At 41.6% G+C, this 20,532-nt stretch overlaps 1 protein-coding gene across 1 annotated transcript; it reads left to right on the top strand.

Annotated features, from left to right (window-relative positions):
* The first annotated feature begins 307 nt into the window (after positions 1-307).
* On the top strand, positions 308-4,957 carry PROK1 (prokineticin 1). The gene is made up of 3 exons (XM_027856685.1): positions 308-379; positions 3,241-3,366; positions 4,838-4,957. The coding sequence occupies exons 1-3, from the start codon at positions 308-310 to the stop codon at positions 4,955-4,957; spliced, it is 318 nt and encodes a 105-aa protein (XP_027712486.1).
* Positions 4,958-20,532: the final 15,575 nt, after the last annotated feature.

Here is a 20,532-nt window from a genome sequence, read left to right as displayed (position 1 = left end):
CTGAGTTCTTGGGTGAGTTAGAGTGACTGTCAAAGCCCTTAATTTATTCATTTTTATTGGTTTTGATGGTTATTTGATGTCATTAGGGATTCAGGTCTCATCTGCTTGCTCTGAGATCATTTGAATAGCATCAGTGATGGAGACTGAAAGAGTGGAGACGTTACATATGCAGGCAGGACTGGACCTGATCTTATAAAGTGTGGCAGAAGACAGGGCTTGGGGGTTCCAGACTTCATTGACTGGAGAAGGAGAGAGAGAGGGAGAAATACTTTGGAAGACAAGATTTCTGCTGGCTTTCTAAGTGACCATGAAAACCACCATTCAAGTCTCACTTATACTCCTTTTAGTAACTGTTTCTGAATGTGCAGTGATCACTGGGGTAAGTCTATCTAACATTTTCTTGACCATGAGGGCTGGGAGGATCAGAGATGCTTTGCTGGCAATACAAATTTAATACCAAGTACCAAGAAGTTAGCTTTGTTGGTTTAATGAATCACATGAAACCAAAGGAATAAATAATGGAATTCAGTATTTGGATGACACTTCAAAAATATTCAATAGCATCCTTTTGGACTTCAGAAGATTGCTCATTTGGTTATTCTGATATGCTTTATTATGCTATATATATGCTCCTGAAAGGTATGGATAAATAGAATCTTAAACACAGTAGCAGAGTTTGCTATTTAAAGAAATCCTTTGGTAGACCAGAGAATCATTATGAAAAGTGAATAATAATATCTAATTTATTTCAATTGCAAATTTAGATATTTTTATACAGAATGCTGGGTTTGATTAAGGGGGAGTAAATTTAATTTGGGCTTTTCCCTCTTCTTAAGAAAATGAAATCCTGAAAATCTTGTCCTTTTCAGTTTCTATTAATGTATTCTCCTTGACTGCACAGGTCTAATAAGATTGGGGGAACTGAAACTGGTTATAAGTACACAAAAACAAAAATACTAATGAAAAGGGGGGGAAAGCAGTTAAAAATCTTATTTTCTTCAATACTGAATACTAGGTTTTGCCTTAGTTTTCATGTTAATATCGGTTGGGCATTCTATGGACAGCCTGACGGGAAAATTCCATTATTTTGTGAACGTGATTTATTGATGTAGTTGTTTTTTTTTTTTAATAGAAAAGAATATTTAACCTCAGGGTTGTCCAGATAAAAGACAAAGGTCCAAAAAGGAAATTAATTTTGTTGGCATCTCAACACGTTTCAGAAGGGATGGAAAAATGTGGAAAAATTCTGAACAATTCCTGTAAGTGGATTAGTTATACTACCCATGGAGAGAAGACAATTTCTAAATAACTAAATTCAAAAGAATAAAAGTATATAAAAATCAAATGGATGCTTTTGAAGCCTAAACCATAAATGAAGCCTTTAAAAAGAGAATTATAGTTGATAGAGTTATGCAGCAGAGGGTTTCTCATTCTCTTGTTTGGCATTAAATTCTGGTAGGGTAGAAGGCAGAGAAAAACCATGCTCACTACTAGCCCTCTGTGAAAACACAAGCAGTAAAATGCTAAAGTTCTTGTCATTGCCTTTTCTGTATGGATCTTGTAACATTTGAAAGAGCATATCACTAAAGTAGGCAGATGTGGAGCAGGAAAAGAAATGTGAAGGCTGTAAGGAACCAATACACATTCTTGATATCACCTTTTAGAAAGGGCAAAGAGATTTAAAAAAATAAGGAAAGAAGATAACGGAAGGAATGACTTACCTATTAGTATCTGAGAGAGACTGGGGAAACAGGCAGGGGGTTCTCAGCTTCATCCCCAAGTCCACTGGTCCTTTCCTACCTGTTCCTATTTCTTTTTCATGCCTACTGGCATATAGCAGTGACAATCAGCCTTGCAAAGTGGCTTACTGTACAGTGTTCTCCTGGGAGAAGAGCAGAAATGAAGCCTTTCACCTCAACAATCCAAATGTAGCATTTGGTTTGTTTTTGAACTATCTTGCAAAAGCTGTGCCTGTGCAGGGGAGGTTAAGTAGAGGACCGGGGTGGTGTCCAAAGAGGCTTATCATTGTTTCTGCCATTGGCATTCTCTGCATATGTCTCAATTCTCTCCTTTACATTCAGTGTATAGACACAGCCATGATGTCTTGTGAAGAGAAAAAACCCTATTTAAATGGAGACTGGACTTTCAGTTCTTTTCCAAGAACAAGCAAGTAAAGATCACCTTCTGCTGGAATGGTCAGGCAACTAACTTGTAATGGGAGATAATGTTTTATTCTAAATGGCCTTTGTGCCATCTAATTTTGCCCATCTTTCAGAGACACAGAAAGACAATTCTGGAAATACAAAATGACAATAATTATTATAACATTTAGATATGCTTTAAGGTTTGCAAGGTATTTTCCCTACATTATCTCATTTGATCTTTACAACAACTCTGTGAGCAGGTATAAAGCGAAAACATAGGGAGAGAGGAGCTAAAAATGTTATGTCTGTTCTAATTAAGTTTCCTACTCATTACGGGAACTGATTCCTCTACCCGAGTTAACACGAAAGAATTCTTCCAATTCAACACAAGATGATTTTCAAGGAGCTATTCATGTATCCCTCAAAAAAAAAAAATCAGCTTCCAGAAATAGGCCAAGTTGTTTTATGTTCGGTTTTTAACACAATCAAAACGAAACAAATCTGAGCAAGCTCACTCCTTTTCTTGTGGGCAAATGGCTGGGAGAGTTGGGAGGTCCCCTGGGCAGGAGGAGTCACACACCACCCAAATTATACCTAGAAAGGCCTCCCAAAGGAAGAGGGAGAGTGGGAGAGGAAGGACATGATCAGGGTGAAAGCAGGGTGAGGTGGAGTTGGTGTCAGATGACCCCCTCCAATGCAGCAGGTTCATCGGTCAGTTTCCAGTAGCGTGAGCCATTGCTGGACCGTTCCCATCAGAAAAGTGCACAAAAATAGACTGTTTCACAGTCACACTACCTTCTCAGGGTGCTTAAGATGTGGCATCAGAGTTTCTCCACTAGTCAACAAACCATATGCCAGACTGCTCCCTTGGAAAGTCTTGCCTTGTTACCCAACAGAGGCTCTGCTTGCAAAGGAGAAGGGATGCTGAGCAGCCACACTTCCTTTACCGACCTTTCCTCCTTGCCCTCAGGGTCCTCTCTCTACCTCCCCTTTCCCATCCAAGAAGACTTTGATGCATGCATTTGTTGCTGTATCTGCTGCTTGCTCGGTCTGGCTAATTGGCTGTGTTGCTGTATCTCCTCTTCTCTCCCCTCAGGCCTGTGAAAGAGATCTACAGTGTGGAGTGGGTACCTGCTGTGCCATCAGTCTATGGCTCCGGGGGCTCCGGATGTGTACCCCGCTGGGACAGGAAGGAGACGAATGTCACCCGGTTAGCCACAAGGTATAGAGCACTCCCTGGGCTCCTCTTTCAGCTCGCCTGTGCGCCCCCTAAGCTCCCTGGCCTTTCACATACCCCTAGGGGCAAAGCGATTGCCTCAGGGTCTCTAGGATAGAGGCGGATTGACCTTAGGTGAAGTGCCTAGGTGTCAGTGCTCTCGAGTTCCCATTGTCAGTTTTGTTGAGATCATTTATTTCTCTAAGGCAAGGGGACAGAGTAGCCCCAAGAAAAGGCAGAGGAGAAGAGAGGATTTCTTAGCATGGCTGAATTCCCCCACCCCCTGCCCCTGCTCCTTTCATCTTATGTCCATACCATTTCCCCAGCCCCAAACACTTCACTCACTGGGCAGGGGAAAGCTGTGGGGTCACTCTGCTGCCAACACTTGACCCACACAAATCAGGCGATAGAGATTCTAGGCATTGGGGTTAATGGTTGCATTAGCAAACTGGTCCTTAACACAAACTTGTAATTTTACGTGACGCCCCGGCAAACAGAACTGGGCCTAAAGTCACAAAAGTAGTAAGTGGGTTTACTGAGCTAAGATTCAAATCCAACACCTTTTCTCCTACACCATGCTGCCTCAAATGTCCTTTCCTCTCCCCTAACCCCCTCTTTCAATAATACTTTCAGAGTTTATTCCCAATAACTAAATTACCAGGTAAGATTACTTCTGTACTTTTACTGGGTACTGCCATATGGTGCTCTAAAGAGATTCTATAATTTGCATCTCTACTCACTAGACATAGTCTCTAGCAGAGGCCTCCACTGCTGCCTTCTCTCCCTCAGGAAAATGCACAATGTAGATTACTTTACCCCTCAAGACCATAGAGCAAGGTGTTCCTTTGGTGTGTTACTCCCAATGGAATTTGGATAGATTCCTCTTCTCCAAGCCTAGGTGAAACTTTTACCCCCAACTTCCTTCATATTCTCTCCAAATCACACATTTGGTTTGGGATTTCATTAGGACTTAAATACTAGATAGTATTGGGGGCTGAGAACAGGTCAGAGACTGCTCTCCCTGGAGCTAGATCTCAGTCCCAATTGGCTTTGGAGAAGGCTGAAATTCTATCTGCCAGGCTTGTAGGACTGTGCCCGGGAAGAAAGACAGTAGTAGGGACAGCAATGTGCCAAGCCATTCCCTCATAAGCTAGAAAGGATCACCTTGAATTGCATCTAGAAAGTGTGCTGTGATTCTTTTTGCTGTAAGTTTACCTAATTAACTATGTTTGGCTTAAGCTGATATGGAAATGACATCCCTGATGAAGGGTGGCTTAGAAAGGCTGGGTGTAAGGATAATCAGGCAAGGACTAAACACTTTCTAGGAATAGTCCACACAGCTCAAATTTGAGGACTGAATTAAATGGTTGTGTATGTACATAGTAAGTATTTAACAAATGTTTGTTGAATTGTCTCATGCCCTTGTACCCTATGGGTCTGTGTCCCAACCCTCCCATTTGTTCTGTTCTCTCCTAAGGTCCCTTTCTTTGGGAAACGCCAACACCATACGTGCCCCTGCTTGCCAAACTTGCTGTGCTCCAGATTCATAGATGGCAGATACCGGTGTTCGACGGACTTCAAGAACATAGACTTTTAGAAATTAATTTGTTCCAAGAGCCCCTTCTCGTGCTGCCTCTTAAACTCACCCAAGCCCCTGCCTGCTCTTCAACAGTCCAACCCCCTCTTTTCCCTAAGCTGCCCCACCTCAAAGTGAAAGCCTGCTCCCCATAGAGAACACAACTTTTGCTATTCGATGGGGGTCATGCAGAGTCACTATTGCCAAGTCCTTAGTGGACTAATTCCCTATTTTTTTATTTTTTATTTTTTGCCAGGGTTGCTAATACCACTTGATCAGAAAATTAAGTACTGATGTGACATTCAGTTGGACCATTTCTGTTTTTTTCCCTGTGGGATGATGACTCCTAGTAAAGCCCCTGAGGTAACATCTGTACTGACAGGTGTGTAAATGATAAAAAAGTTACTTTGTTTTTTCTCATCCAGTCCTCTTCAGAAATGAAGTCTTCCCCCTTCCCCCCCCCCACTGCCCCACCCCAATACTGGTCCTTAACCTCCTTCCTATTCTCCCCACTAGAAGAATATTTTTTCCTTACATAACAGCAATCTGGTCTCCCTATTCATAGCACAGAAACTGTCGCCAGTATCACCCAAATATCCACTCTTTCTAACCCATTCTAGAGACTATAAGTTTCAGAATCACAGAAGATTTTTTTTCTCTGCTGCCATTCACTTGGCTTGGGACACTGAATTCTTTGTCTGAGGATACACACTTGGGCCCAGCCTTACTAGTCGGCTCTTTAGGAAGGAGGAAGTTTGACTAATACAATTAAAAATAAACTGCATTCTGTGTTGCCCCTATAAAATATGATTTGGGGGAATCTGAGGACCAGTTCTCCACTCCCACATTCTCTGATAACTAATTAGATGACCTTGGACAAAATCACTTCATTTCATAGACTGGTAAGAGTTGGAAAGCCAACTAGTGCAGGCCTCTTATTTACTTCTCTAGATCTTAGTTTCCTTATTTGAACAGGATAATTCCAAATTCTTTTCCAGCTGGGAAATTCTGATTCTTAAATTCTCTGCTTCCTTGACCCTACAGGGATTTTACTATTAGTAGTTCATTCCTTTGGATTAATGGAGCTCCTGAAAAAATACTATTATCCTTGGGAGTAGCTAATATTTTAAATAGTTACTTTAAAGTAAGTTTTTATCAGTTTCGTTCCAAGTGATCCCTAACTGGAAGGAGGCTTTGAAAGTAGAGAAAGAAGAGGCATGTTGAAAGGGGATATGAGAAGACAACAGAGAGGTAAATATTACCCACTTCACAATTTTTCCCATGGCAGGCCAGTGCACAGCCCCAAGTGCCTAACCCACATCTCTTTTCCTGAGTGCTTTTTTATTTTTCGAAAGTTCAGAACATTGTGTTACTCACCATCCTCCTCAAAACATGTTGATTAAACCTGACTTCAGAACATTATATATAGTTACCAAGACACAAAGTCTGAAACAAACCCTGTGATATTAATAAAATATACCAGCTGCATAATATTCAACTAAAATATATTACCAATAAATTCCTTATTGAATATCACATAAAGGATGGGAGAGAGGTGGCTCCCCACATGGGTTGCAGCCCTCCGCACTGGTTCTAACCCCTAGGACTTCCATACCACCCCTTATCCTTAGGAGATAGAGAACACCAAAGTGAGTGACATCTTGGGGACCCAACTAGCCAAGGCCAATTAGACAGCACTTGTGTCGAATGGTGACTTTCACTAGATTGTAGTGAAGCAGCTAATCTATCACAGAACACAGAAACTCCTAACGCAGAAGCAGGTTGTCTGCTAATGATTTAACACCAGTTTCCTCGTAAATGGAAGCATATGACTGGCAAAAGAAGTGAAATGGTTGTAGAGTGAGAGATAGTCCAGACACAGCACTGGTACCCACCAAATATAAGATTTCAACAAATATCTCCTACGACCCTCAGGGGATCCTTGACGAAGGATCCATGGGAGAACATGGATGAAAATCCCTTCAGATAAGAAGTCATGGCCAATTTGATGTATACCAACACAGGCAATGTCCGCGGGGATAAGGCCATAGATACCTTTAAGGATAGGTCACATAAAGGTCAGAAGTTTTTACAGACTGAGAAACCCTTGATTTTTGAGGGCCTCTTTGAGATCTTTGAAGTCCATGTATGACAAGATGCCTCTCCTCTAGACATATTCCCTCCTTTCTGACATCCCCTCCTTGCCCCTTTTCTGGTTTCCTCCGTATCTGCAGTCTTTCACACTGCAAACTTCCATGTCCCTTGGTACCTTCAACCAGATCCTGCCTGCAACATCAGAGATAAAAAAATCAATCAGACGTACCCGAGTGAGAACCCACCCTTTCTATAAAACTACGTGCCCTCACCCAAGTTGCTGAGTAGCTGAGTGTGAAAGACAGAGCTCTGGCATTTCTGTGTCAAACTGAGAGGGATGACAGCTTGGACTATGCTTTGTTCCAAGCCCCAAGGGCAACTCCTTGCTTCTTTGTCCTGTTGTGGTTTGAGATTTCACATACTATTCCAGCAACTAAGACTTTGTCCTCAAGCCCTCTTTCCTTTTGCCTTTGTTTCCTTATATCCCTTTCCCTTTCCTTTGTGTGAGTTAAAACATACCTGGAAATAAAGGCCTATTATTATTAGCATCACCAACTAGTTTGCCTCTTTTGTTAATGCTTCCAAGTCCCAAAGCAGCTGTAATAGACAGGGTTTAAGAATGTGTGTGTGTGTGTGTGTGTGTGTGTGTGTGTGTGAGAGAGAGAGAGAGAGAGAGAATATCTGTATCCTCCAGTAGTCCCAAGATGGGAACTATTTTCCTAGTACAGTTTGACTAGGCACAAGTGAACTCTACCCCTCATTCTTGCCACTTTCGGGAAGGGAGAATTGAAACTAATATTGGAGGCCCTTAGGCATCATGCTGGAGTTCGACTATCGGTTAACTAGCCACTTGCCCTTAATATAAAGGCCTTACCCTCATATTACATAATATATGTTTTACATGTATTTATGATCCCCATTTATAATTGGGGCTAAGTTCAATGTGCTAGTTGGTATGAAACAAAACTTTCATCGTAGCTAACATTTACACAGGACTTTGAAACTTTTTGCTCTTCGGAAGTATCTAATGCAGAGGTCTTCAAAGTGAGGTGCACATACCTCAGAAGGGAGGCAAAATTATTCATGGGTATACGGAAAAACATTAGATTTTATATTTCTTTTTATCTCAAAATTTAAGAAATTAAGCTTTACTAGTATTCAACACACAGGATTGACACTGGTGTCCTCACTCAGTTCATGTGTCAGACAGTCACGTAGCATCTTAGAACTCCACACTGCTGCAAAAACTGGGGGAATTGGAGTGTGATAAACAGCAATTCCTTGGTAAGTGAGCATGTTCAGAAGGCAGGGCAGGTTTTGGCTCTAAGTAGAAAGCCTTTTCTATTACCATGATGTGATCCATCCGAGCAGTCAGCCACTCTGGATAATTCAGGGAAGCCCTGTCACCCTGGCCCCTTTAAATAAAACAGGAGAGGAAATTGCCCCTGCCTACCCCTGACTCCTGTTTTAAGGCACAAACTCCATCCTTCTTCACTTCCAGCATTATTTTTTACTTCCCAGCAAAGGGAAACCAGGGCTTAATGAGGGAGGCTCAGCAAATCCTTTGGTCCGAAGTGTTGACACATGGTTGATCTGTAGCAGCAAAGTGCTAAGCAAAGAGTTGTAACTTATTTGGGGAAAGGATGGGATGGAGAAAGTTCTGAATGTAGAGAGGAATATGACTTTCCCCTTTTTTTCGGTCTGGCCCTCTTCTTGATCAATATGGCTTCCCACTCCCTCACCCTATTTCTCCTTCTTTTCATGGTAAAATTTTATTATTATATATACTATAATAAGAAGAGATCTGGCAATGAGAGACCCAACTTGGAAGCATGCTCAGATTTGCCCTTCCTAGTGGTTTACACAAAGCATGGGCAACACTGTTTGCTTATTGCCAGTCTACAATGTGGAACTTCCAAAGCCATCTTTGGCCATGATGACTCAGGGCTAGTACTACATGATGCTGAAAAATCTTCCTATTGGCCAAGGGGCTACAAAGGATAGCGTTGTAGAGGCTGAGACAGAAATGAGTGCATATTACAAGTCTTTCAAGACTATCCCTCACTCTCTTTTGTGGAGGCCTGGGAGTGAAGAGGACTTCTGTAAGCCTCTGCACAGGAAAGGCCTTATCTCCCCTCTCCTTTATCTCCCCACTTGGCTGCCACGTGTCCCTGAGAGCATGGTGCCAGTTACTCTGGTATTTATTCTTTCCTAATATAAGGTGAATGATTATTTGAAGATAGAATTGACCAAGTTACAACCTTAACAGCTTTGAAAGTTCAGAAAGGATGTCAGAGGTTCCCTCAGGACCAGGTTGGTAGCAGGGACCACCTCAGCCGGTAAAACAGCATAAAATCAATCTGCCTGACACAAGCTGAGACATGGTGCTCTTCAAGGAGCCGGCCCAGCTGAGCGGACGAACAACCTGTCTATTGCCAAAGAAACACTCTGAAATGAAATTGTTGAGGATTCCACAAAGGGCGAAAAGCTCTGCCAGGGCTAGGAGTCATGAGGTACTCCTTGACCTCAGATATTTCCTGATGATACTTTGAATCCATGCCCACTCTTTCCTCCGTGGTGCACCCTCTGGGTGCAGGGGGAAGAGTATACCCCTTAGGTTGGGGAAAAGTTTTATGCCAACTACTTTACACTTGAGTCCACTCTCCTCACGGACACTGTGTGTGTGAAAAGGGAGTGTGCTTCCCAGTTAGAGGGAAGGAGCATGTTCTTGTAATTTGTCCTTGCTATATATTCTCAGTAAATATTCCTTTGTAAAAACCAATTGAGGTCACAACTAGTTAAGTGATATTGGGGACCACACTAGATGGCAGCTCATGAGTCAGAGTATTTGAAGCTGCCGTCTCTCAGTTACCTGTAAGAGCCCTGAAGGGAGTAGCAGTCAGCTACTCTATAGGGACTCAAACTGCCAGTGATGGTGGAAGTTAAGGACGCTCGGAGCAGAGGCTATCCTATCAGTGGATTCCTGGCCTATCATAAGTGTGCTCCCCAAGACTCCTAATACTGGAGAAGGTCAATTGCCTTCTCATGTGCGTCAGGAGCATCAGAAATTGCTTCCAGTCTCTCTACCCAAATCATCACCAGATGATTTAGATGATTTAGTCTAGAAGTAAATAATTTAAAGAATAAAAGGAATCATGTAGGCACAAGGTTAGTTTTTTTTTAATTTTCTATTTATTTGGTTTGTTTTGCTATAGTAGAAGACCATCTCTACTTTTTTTTTAAAGGCAATTGGGGTTAAGTGACTTGCCCAGGGTCACACAGCTAGCAAGTGTCAAGTGTTTGGTCTGAGGCTGGATTTGAACTCAGGTCCTCCTGACTTCAGGGCCGGTGCTCTATCCACTGCACCACCCAGCTGCCCCCATCTCTACTTTCTTGGGCCCTTTTGAGATTCATGAGATTCCTTCCTTTGCAACAGGCTGCCTCTGTACTAGATTTGACCCAACCTTCCCCCTACCCAGACAACCCTGTTTAGCAGGTCTCTGGATTATTTTTTGGGGGGGCGGGATTTCTAAAGTATAAGCATCACTGGCAAATCTGTGGTGTCAACCCACCTGTGACAATAGAGATGAGAAAACTGTCAGACTTGCTTCAGAGGGACCCTATCTCTTGCTATAAAACATGGTTTCCAGCTGGCATAATCACATTGGCCAATGCAGAGGACCAGTGGATCCCAACCACCCCCAGCTTGATGCAACCTGAATGGGTGCAGTCTGGAGGACGCCTCTCATTGACCTTCTTCATTCTCCTTCTATGGCCCCAAACCTCACTGCCCTGGCTATGATCCCTGAATGCCCCTACTCACAGTTGTATCCTTGATTAATCCTTCCCATGCCTGGCTGTGGTGCCTTAGGACTTAACTCTTCCCTTGGGTAAACTTAAACGTGCTTGTAATAAAGGTCTATTGCTTTTCGCATGGCTGTCCAAGCTGACTCTTATGAAAGCTGCTGGGACAGCTCCGCAAAGCCCGTGACTGTCATTACCTCCTCTTAGCCTCGTAACTACCTAGTGAGGAGAGCACTGCAGTTATCATTCTTCTGACACCCTTTTTACAGAGGAGGAAGGAAGCCAAGGCAGAGGAGCTCGATGACTCGCTCCTTAGTCATACAGTGAGCAAACATCAGAGACAGAATGTGAAATGAGGTTTTCTGGATTTCAAGTCTAGCTCGTTTTTTCACTGTACTAACACAGCTTTTCCATGATCAGTTCCAATCATGGGATCGGGGCAAAGGGAAGGCTTTCCTTCTGCTCCTTCGGCAAACAACATCACCTTCTCAGTTAACTGTGATTTCTTCAGTCCTAGCCCACAGACCAGCAAGGAGAGTGAAGTGAAAACTGGAATCTCTCTCATACTCATCTAATATGAAGATGTCTTTAAACTAAAACGTGCTGACCTAGATAATTTTTCAAGGTCTGAGAGGTTCTCTGATAATAATGCTTTCTTAGAAGGATTGAAAGCATTTTTTGACTGCATCTAAGTCTTGTGTAACACTATATACTTTCATATGCTTCCCAGATCAAGGCTTTTTATTAGCAAACAGAAGCTCACTAATAGTTAGCCTATACTCTAGGAATGAACAACCATTTATTAAGTACCTACAATATGCCAGCCAACGTGAAAGTGCTTTGTAAGTATTATTTCATTAAATCCTCACAACAACTGGAGGAGGTAGGTGTTATTATCATTCCCATTTTACATATAAGGAAATTGAGGCAGTTAGAGGTTTAAGTGATTTGGCCAAGACCACCCAGCTAGTTTGTATCTGAGGCTGGATTTTAACTCAGATCTTCCTGACACTAGGCCCAGTGCTCTATCCACTGAACCACTTAACTGCTGTAGGCTATGGGTTGGTAGTAGTCATCAACGCTGAAGGAACTGGGCAGCTAAAGTGGCTCTGGGAAACAGCTGCACAGAGAAAGCTTCAGAGAAAAACAGGCAGCTATGGCAGATAGCACTTAAAAACCCCACTGGCCTTTGGTGCACAGATACCTCATCGTCTGCCACACCTACTAGCTCAGGTTACAATCTTCTCTCCACTATGAGGTTGCTTTTGAGGTTAATTTTTTTTGGGTTAAGTGACTTGCCCAGGGTCACACAGCTAGTAAGTGTTATGTGTCTGAGGTCAGATTTGAATTCAGGTCCTCCTGAATCCAGGGCTGGAGCTCTATCCATTTCACTACCTAGCTGCCCCCTTTTGAGGTTAATTTTAACCAAATATTACATAGATGAGAGGCAGCATAGCTTAGAGGTTTGAGAAAAGGCTTCAAAATGGGTATGGCCAGGGAAACTAGGTGGCGCAGTGGTTAGAGCACTGGTCTTGGATTCGGGAGGACCTGAGTTCAAATCTGGCCTCAGACACATAACACTTACTAGCTGTGTGACCCTGGGCAAGTCACTTAACCCCATTGCCTAACCAAAAAAAAAAAAAAAAAAAAAAGGGTATGGCCTGGGTTCAAGCCCTGCCTGTGACAAACACATACTGTCTGTGTGACACTGGGCAGGTCATGTAACTTCTTGGTGCTCTAGATAGCTGATTGGTAGATAAGAGGCTATCAGTCAGCCTTGCTAGAAAGTGTTTCCTCATTGGGAGTTCTCTAAACTAACCTGGATAAAAATGGGGGGGCAGGGGAGAGAAGGCATTAAGAGCTCTCTTTTCCTTCAGCAATTAAAATTCATTATACTCCATCAGCCCTTGCAAATTCTCTCCGCCACACCTCTGTCTCACAACCTGTTTGTCCTTCTCACTGCTGGTTTCTGGCCCCATCTAGTGGACAAAGAGGAAAGCATGTTAAGAAGAAAAATCCAGCATTTTATACATAATTTCATTCTAACGTCAACACTGTCAGAGAAGTACTATAGATTATCAGTCCTGTTTTTTCAGATGAAGAAACTGAGTCGTCAGGTAACTTGGACAAGCTCACCCAGGTGGTCATTAGGTGCAAACTACGTCCTCTGATACAAGATCCAGTACCCTCCTGACCCCACATCTGGTGCCAGAGGTCTGACGAGGGCAGAAAGTGAAGACAGTTCTGTTCCTGACCAGAGTTCTCTTAGCCTCTGGGGGTTTCAAGGACTATACTTCTGATATAAGAAAGGCAAAGGTCCTAGGGTGGAAGAGCCATGTCAGCAGTCCTAGCACCTTGTCTGGTTCATCGGGAGTGGGGGAGATGGGTGGGTCCCATCATCATGACATGGGGCCGGTCCTGTACCTGGATGGATTCAAGACAAATTTCTAGTATTTTTTGCCAATTTGCCCCCTAAGAGACTAGTTAAGAAGTTTGAGATGTTAACAATGAGTCTGGTCTCCTCTTTCCCCAGATTTTCTCATTTTGTGGGAAGTCCTGCAGTACCAGAGGCAATGGACTCTCTCTTATTCTTTCTCAAAATGGGAAGAAGGAACAATTGTATTAGAGGTACAGGTCAAGTTTTGGGGTGGAGGGAGTAGGCCTTTAGGACCTTTCCATCTCTTACATTCTGGGGGGCAGGGGGGAAGGATAATATGAAAACTGAGTCTGGATAACAAGATGAAGCTGGTTTAATATGTACCTCTAGGACAAAGGTGGGAGGCAGGAATAAGAAAATTCCTTACTCTGTTTTTACTAGTGCCTGAGGAGTCATCTGTTTAAATTATGTATTATTTCCTTTGGTAGGATTTAGAAAAGAGGAAAAAGTAGACCGATGTTTCTAGGAGGATGACTGTTGAAACAGAAAGCACAGACATATTAAGGAAGAAAAAGAGGACACTCGTCCATTTGGGTGACAGGTAACAGAGGTGTGAGGGCCGAACTCTGAACTAGATGAGTCAGGAAAGCTGAGGAAAATTGTGATGTAAGTTAGTAGTACTGTAAATGGTGGGTAAGGTCATAACTAGGATTACAAATATTTTCAGCAGGGTAAGAAAAAAGTGTGTGTGTGTGTGTGTGTGTGTAACAGTTTGGTTCAAAGGCTAATATAACTGAATACAGAGCTGAATTTGGAGGAGGGTTAGGTGCAGAAATAGGAGAACTGATTGTTGAATTTTTAGTGCGAACATTTACACCTCAGAAATCAGCAAAAACTACAAAGCAGGGCTTGAACTGTTTTATTGACTATTTAGATTAGTGGTGTCAAACTCAAACAGAAATGGGGCCACTAAATCATAAATAAGGATCACCGCCACTGCACATTGACTTAGAGAACCATACATCAATATTATCTGTGTTTACTGTGTTTTTATTTATTTTGTTAAATATTTCTCAATGACATTTTAATCTGGTTCCAGCACTAGGGAGTGTTGTAGGCCGTGTGACCTGTATTTGACACCTCTGGTTTAAGACTTAAGAGATGGAGAAAATAGTAATAATGCAGATTAAGCTTAAATGGGTGTGTGTATGTTTTCCAAAGAGCTAGTTGCTAAACATTCACCAGCACACCACTGAGCTCAAGAGTGGCATGTTTACGGCCTAAGGAGGGGTGGAGTGGGGTATAGCAGATGTCCCTGAGGCCAAGCACCATGAAAACAAGATCCTTTGGGTAATGGTCCTAGGCTAGGTGATGAAGTAGGTTTGCTTTACTTAAGCTGCTGAAGGAGGTAACAATCTTCATGCCACCACAGAGGAAAGGGTCCTCTCCTATTTCATTGTTAGCACCCTGGAGCAAAGCCTGAGTCACCCTGCCCTAGGTACAACTTAAGCAGCAGGAAATAAATAGATTGGACAATGGACGGGTGGCCTGAGCTGAGAAGAAAGCCTAGGTCAGCTCCCTAAGTTTGCTAAAAATAATAGACTCACAAAGTACTGGAAATTTTTCTTTCCCTTTTATCGTTAGGATAAAATATAGACTCTCATTTGGCACTTTAAAAGCCTTTATCAATTTGGCTCCAACCTATCTTTCCCAACTTACTCATGTTATTCCTCCTTAAGCACTCTACATTCCAGTCAAAATGGCCTAACTTACTGGTCCCCACCACACAACATTTCACGTTGTCTCCAAGCCTCTAAACAGGCTATCCTATGTGCCTGGCATGTTTCCTTTTTTCCCTTTCTTGGGGCTTCCAGCCCCACTGGGGGCTCAGCTCAAGCATTGCCTCCTGGTCAGTCAGTCAACAAGCAATTATTTAGTGCCTACCATGAGCCAGGCACTTCAGTAAATGACAAGGATACCAAGAAAAGCAAAAAACACAGTCCCTGCTTTCAAGGAGCTCACAATCCAGTGGGGGAGATAACATGTAAATAAGTATACAACAGAATAAATGTGGGTAATCTCAGAAGGAAAGCATTAAGATTAAGTGCAGGTCCTTATCACCGGCAGGATTCTCACTTGGATTACTGCAAAGCTTCCACAGCAGTCTCTCCCCTGTATTCCAATATCCCCAAGTCTGCCAAAGTGATTTTCCCAACACACGGGTCTCATCATGCCCCAGCTCAAGAAGCATCAGCGGTTCCTCCTTACCTGTAGGACCAAATACCAACTTGTTGGCCTGGCAACTCAAGTCCTGCACAATATAGTTGGGCGGGCACTACAGCTTCTTCCTGTGTACACTACAGTGGACCTTCTTTTCTTCAGAAGCCTTTCCTTTGCCGATTTTCCTAGTGCTAAGTGTTCTTTGCACCAGCTTCCAGTTATCTTGCTTGTCTACGTGCCTTGAGATGTTCAACAAATGCTTCTTGGGTTGGAATGGGATGAGATCCAGAGAGTGCTGAATGCGCCCTGTCTTTTCTTTTCACCAGGGCGTGCACCATACTTTGCCTGATCCCTTAGTGGTTAGAATTTCTCTTGCCTGAAATTATTTTTTATCTACCCCTCTGTGTATATGTTATTTCCCCCTAGTAGAACGTAAACTCCTTAAGCAAGAACTGTTTTCATTTTAGTGTGTGAATCCCTAGAATTTAGCAATTTAGCACAGTGCCCAATAAACTAGTTAAAACATTTTTAATTTTTCAAAACATGTGAGTGCCAGTTAGCATATATACTAATTAATTATCTATGCTTTAAGAGATTTAAGCATTAGGCCTGCATTATTATTTTCAGTCGTGACCTCACTCAGTAGCAGCAACCAGAGGTAAGCTATAACATTACCTAGAGAAGAAGTAACATGTCAAAGATTTGTCTTGAAATTTTCTCTCTTGAGAGGTAGAGGTAAGGCCACACCAGCATACCAAATCACCTTTACAAGTTAATAGAAGCTTAAAGGAGATGTGAAGGGGGAATAAAGAAACATCGACACTTCTTTGCTCTTTTTAAGGAGGTAAAAAAATCCTTGCTTGAACTTCATAGAATTAAATGGTGGCTAGCCACTGACCATCTGAAGGCTTGACCACAACCCCAGGAGCCTCTGGAATCAGCCAAGAAATCGTCTCCGGCAGTTGAGAAGAGAGCCAGGAGAACCTAGTTCTCAATAGAGAACATTCTTTGCCTTTTCCTATATGCCTCTTCAATAGAGTTCAATGGAATGAAAGGGAAGATTTTATCTCATACTCCTTCCTCACTCCATCCCCCCCAAAAAAACCAAACAATACCCAGGGGCAACGGCTTCTTACAGCAAAGCAACTTGCCAGGTCAGAGGTGCTGAGCCCAGCAAAGAGCAGGCGCGGGCCGTAGTTGGAGAGAGCAGGGTCCTTACGAACCAGTGATGTGTTGATTTGTCCATGCACGTTACTTACATGGGTGCCTCTCGTACTCTGTATTCACTCTTCCCACTGGCACTGGATGTGGAAAACTATACCCCAGATTTATTGGGGGAATTCAGTTAGGTGTCTTGCTTTGAGCTGATTATGTCCTCTGGCAGACCAGAGTAATGATAAAGCGCAAGTGAGAGTTTGTTAGCTGTAGTTTTAATACCATGGACCCAGAAAGTACTTGGAGTCTGGGGCAGTTGTTCCCTAAGGGCATCAACCAGCAAGTGTGAGCTGAGAGGGATATTGTGAGGGATCACCTGGGATATATTTGGGGTACCCTATACATTTTAAGGGACATGTCAGAGAAAAATGGTACTGTTTTAGGACTGTAATAAGACAGTTTACTAATGCAATATGAGTCAGAACAGTTTAAAAAATTGCTTTTAATCAGAAAATAAGCAGCCTTCTTTTCCCCCGACTCTTCTTTTTGATGAGAAACAAAAACAAAACCTGTTATAAACATATATAGCCAAGCAAAAAAAAAAAAATCTCATTCTGCACCATGACCTTCATCTCTCTTTAAAGATGTAGCACCGATCCTCTGGAATCATGGTTGGTCATCACACTGATCAGAGTTCCCATGTCTTTTAAAGTTATTTGTCTTTACAATATTGTTGTCGTAGGAATCATATAAAATTTTCCTCTTGGTTCAGCTCACTTGAATCTACATCAGTTCAGATAAGTCTTCCCAGGTTTCTCTGAAACTCTCCCCTTCACCATTTCTTACAGCACAGTAGTATTCCATCTCATCTGTATGCCACAACTTGTTCAGCCATTGCACAACTGATGAGCACCCCTTCAGTTTTCAATTCTTTGCCACCACAAAAAGAGTTACGAATATTTCTGCACATCCTTATGAGTTTGTTTTGCTTAGGGCTGATCCCTCCCTCAATCTATCTCCTTCTAATTTCCCCTTCTCTCCTATTTCCCTATTGAGTAAAATGTATTTTCTCAGCTCATGTATTTTTCCCTCCTTTGACCAGCTCAGATGAGTGATGTTCAATTGTCATCCATTCCCCACTCCCTTTCCTCCTTGTTTGCATAGACTTCTATGTGTTCACCCTGATTACCTGAAATAATTTTCCCTAACCTTCATTGCCCTTCCCCCTCCCTGCCTTATTCCTCTTCCCCACCCTTTATAAGCTTTTTTTTTAGATCAATACATAACAAAACCAATCCCATACCTTCTAATTAGAATCCCTTTATAAATCCTAATGATAGGGTTCAGAGAAGACACATGTATCATCTTTCCATATTAGATTATAAGCAATTTATCTTTGTTTAATCCTTTATGATTATTTGTTCATGTTTACCAAGAGCAATTTTCACCCAGGGAAATTTGGTTTCTCACCTGAATATGAGAAGATGACTCCTGGTACTGTTTCTCTTTTGGGAATTCTTTTAAGACAGACTTTTCCTAAATAGGGAAGCTCATTTTTTTTTTACTTTTTTTGGGTTTGGCCAGGCCTTTACACATACCAAGACAAGTGATAACTTATATAAAAATTAATAAAAAGTTTGCATCAAAGAAAGACAATAAAGTAGAGGAAAATCCAACATCACAATATAGTAATGTCAGGTGTTAAAGGGAAAAAAGAACTAAACATGGAGTAAATCGAGAGTTCCTCTTTCTTGGCTGGTGTGGGGTTCATATACATTATGGGAACAACAAATAGAAACAAGAAACATTAATATCCATGAGTCGGCATGGCAAAATTTGAGGCTGGAAGACCGGGTTAAGTCTTACCTCTACCACATATTGACTGACAGAACATAAAAAATCACTTCGTACTGCCCCAAGTACCTCTCTAAAACTTTTGCATTATAGATGAGTTGCAACCCATATTGGTGGAGGAAGTTTCCATGTGGAGCGCCCTGTACAGAAGAAATCAAATCACAGACCCAGCCACGCTTCCCACCCTATACTTCTAACAACAACAAATAGCAAAATCTCTTCAAAATCTTCAGCTCAAAGGATATGATTTACTCACATAGTTAAGCAAAGACCATAATAAGGATTAACAGATATTTTTAAGTGTCAAGAGTATTCTGACTTAATAGAGAAATCTAAGACCCTCAATCAACATTATTGGGCTTTTTCTTAGCTTCAAAAATATGAAGATTAAGAGAATTAACAAGGTTTTACATTCGTAAATTAAGTAGACGATGTACCTTACATTTGAGATAGGTGTCCACTCACAGTCATATCTCTGGCCTGATAATAGCACCCTAGAGTGAAATAAAATTACTAGAAGGAGGAATTAAAGTCTTTGTTTCAATTTTTAACTCAAGTGGTGGGGGAACCATTGCAGTTTGTTTAAATTATGTTTTATTATTATCAAGTATAGAAAAGAAAAGGTTTACATAAGCCAACTTTGGTAACAGCTTTTTGGTTTAGGAACAAAGTACTCAAATCATATCTGAGGTTATTTTTCCCCTTTCAAATAGTTTGCTCAAAGCCATTTCAGTGTTTTTTATGGAGTGATTAGCATTTATTCTTCACGGACTATTATCTTATTAATGCTCTAAAAGATAAAAATAAAGTACAAAGTATCTAAAGATAAAGTACAAAGAGATTGGCTTGTGTATTATGTTTGAACTCTAATCCTAGGCCTACATTATCCCTAACATTGACCTTGTAGCAACAACTACCAAGGAGAAGGAAACTGTTTAAATGAAGTTAATCCACCTCCTAGACCTCAGCCTTATAAATGCCTTAATATTTCCCCACTAAAATTTCTCCCCAGACCTAATATATGTCTGTCTCTCTCTATATATATGATGTATACATGTATATTTTTAAAATAAAATTTTCATTTTCCTTCCCTTCACATATCTATAGTTTAGGACCTAATCAGGATATATTTTCTATGATGAAACTGATGGAGTTTATTCAAAATACAGCATAGTTATTTTCAAGTAGGAAAATAGCCATTAGCAAGACTGTGGGGAGAGGGTGAAGTTGGGTCCAAGAAGTAGATTTCAGCAGTCATTCTTTCTCTCTCACCACATTATTGAAAGGAAAAGAGGATTGAAAAGAGGTTGGTTTCCAACAGGAGAGAGCAGAGTTCTCAGATTAATTCTTATTCTAAGGTCAACAGTTGAACCTTCAGGGTGGCTAACTGCTTCCTGACTAGATGTGATTTTTACATCTGATTGTTGAAGACATCAGTACAGATGGATGGTGAGGATAGGTTTATTCCAGCAATTCTAGGCCAGGTTGGTCAAACGCTAACCCTATAATAACCTCCCTCACTTATTCATTTGGCTCTTTTAAATCAAAACAGAAAGAACGAGGTTCATACTGGCAGCCTACAAGCCCTGACCACATGAAATTAATCAAATATTTATGGGGAACCTACGATGTTCTATGAGTTGTGTGCAAATATAATATAATACTCCTCTACAAGCCCATTCTGGGATAAAATGTTCAGTGAGGATTTTTCCCACCCAGCTGCTGGGAATGAACATAAACAATAGGAGTAATTTCATTAATAACAGCTTAATTATATAATGAATTAATTTATTAATAACAGCTTAAATCACAGACATGGATTAAGTGCCAGAAGGACCTTACAGGTCATTTATGGTAACCCCTAATTTTAAAGCTAAACTGAGGCCCAGAAAGGAGATATAAATTGCCCAAAGTCACCAATTAAGTAGCAGACTGTAGTTGAATCTAGCTCCTCTTTACTCCATATGAGACTAGCTTTCCATTAAACTATGCTGGCTCCTATTTTAGCAACTTCCCTTGGGAATAAAGTCAAAATCCAGGTTTGTGAATAGTAGAGAATCAGAGAAGGGGGGCAACTGTAACAGGACAGAGA

The sequence above is a fragment of the Vombatus ursinus genome, unplaced genomic scaffold (genome assembly GCF_900497805.2).
Source record: "Vombatus ursinus unplaced genomic scaffold, bare-nosed wombat genome assembly UNPS02011613.1, whole genome shotgun sequence".
NCBI classification, from domain to species: domain Eukaryota; kingdom Metazoa; phylum Chordata; class Mammalia; order Diprotodontia; family Vombatidae; genus Vombatus; species Vombatus ursinus.
The sequence above is the reverse complement of the archived record's forward strand: the minus strand, read 5'-3'. Positions and strand labels throughout refer to the sequence as shown.

Excerpts from the sequence above, each read along its gene's own strand:
- PROK1 (XM_027856685.1), top strand. The coding sequence starts at position 308 with ATGAAAACCACCATTCAAGTCTCACTTATACTCCTTTTAGTAACTGTT. Across the intron at positions 380-3,240 it reads AATGTGCAGTGATCACTGGG|GCCTGTGAAAGAGATCTACA; the intron begins GTAAGTCTATCT and ends CTCTCCCCTCAG. Across the intron at positions 3,367-4,837 it reads GTCACCCGGTTAGCCACAAG|GTCCCTTTCTTTGGGAAACG; the intron begins GTATAGAGCACT and ends TTCTCTCCTAAG.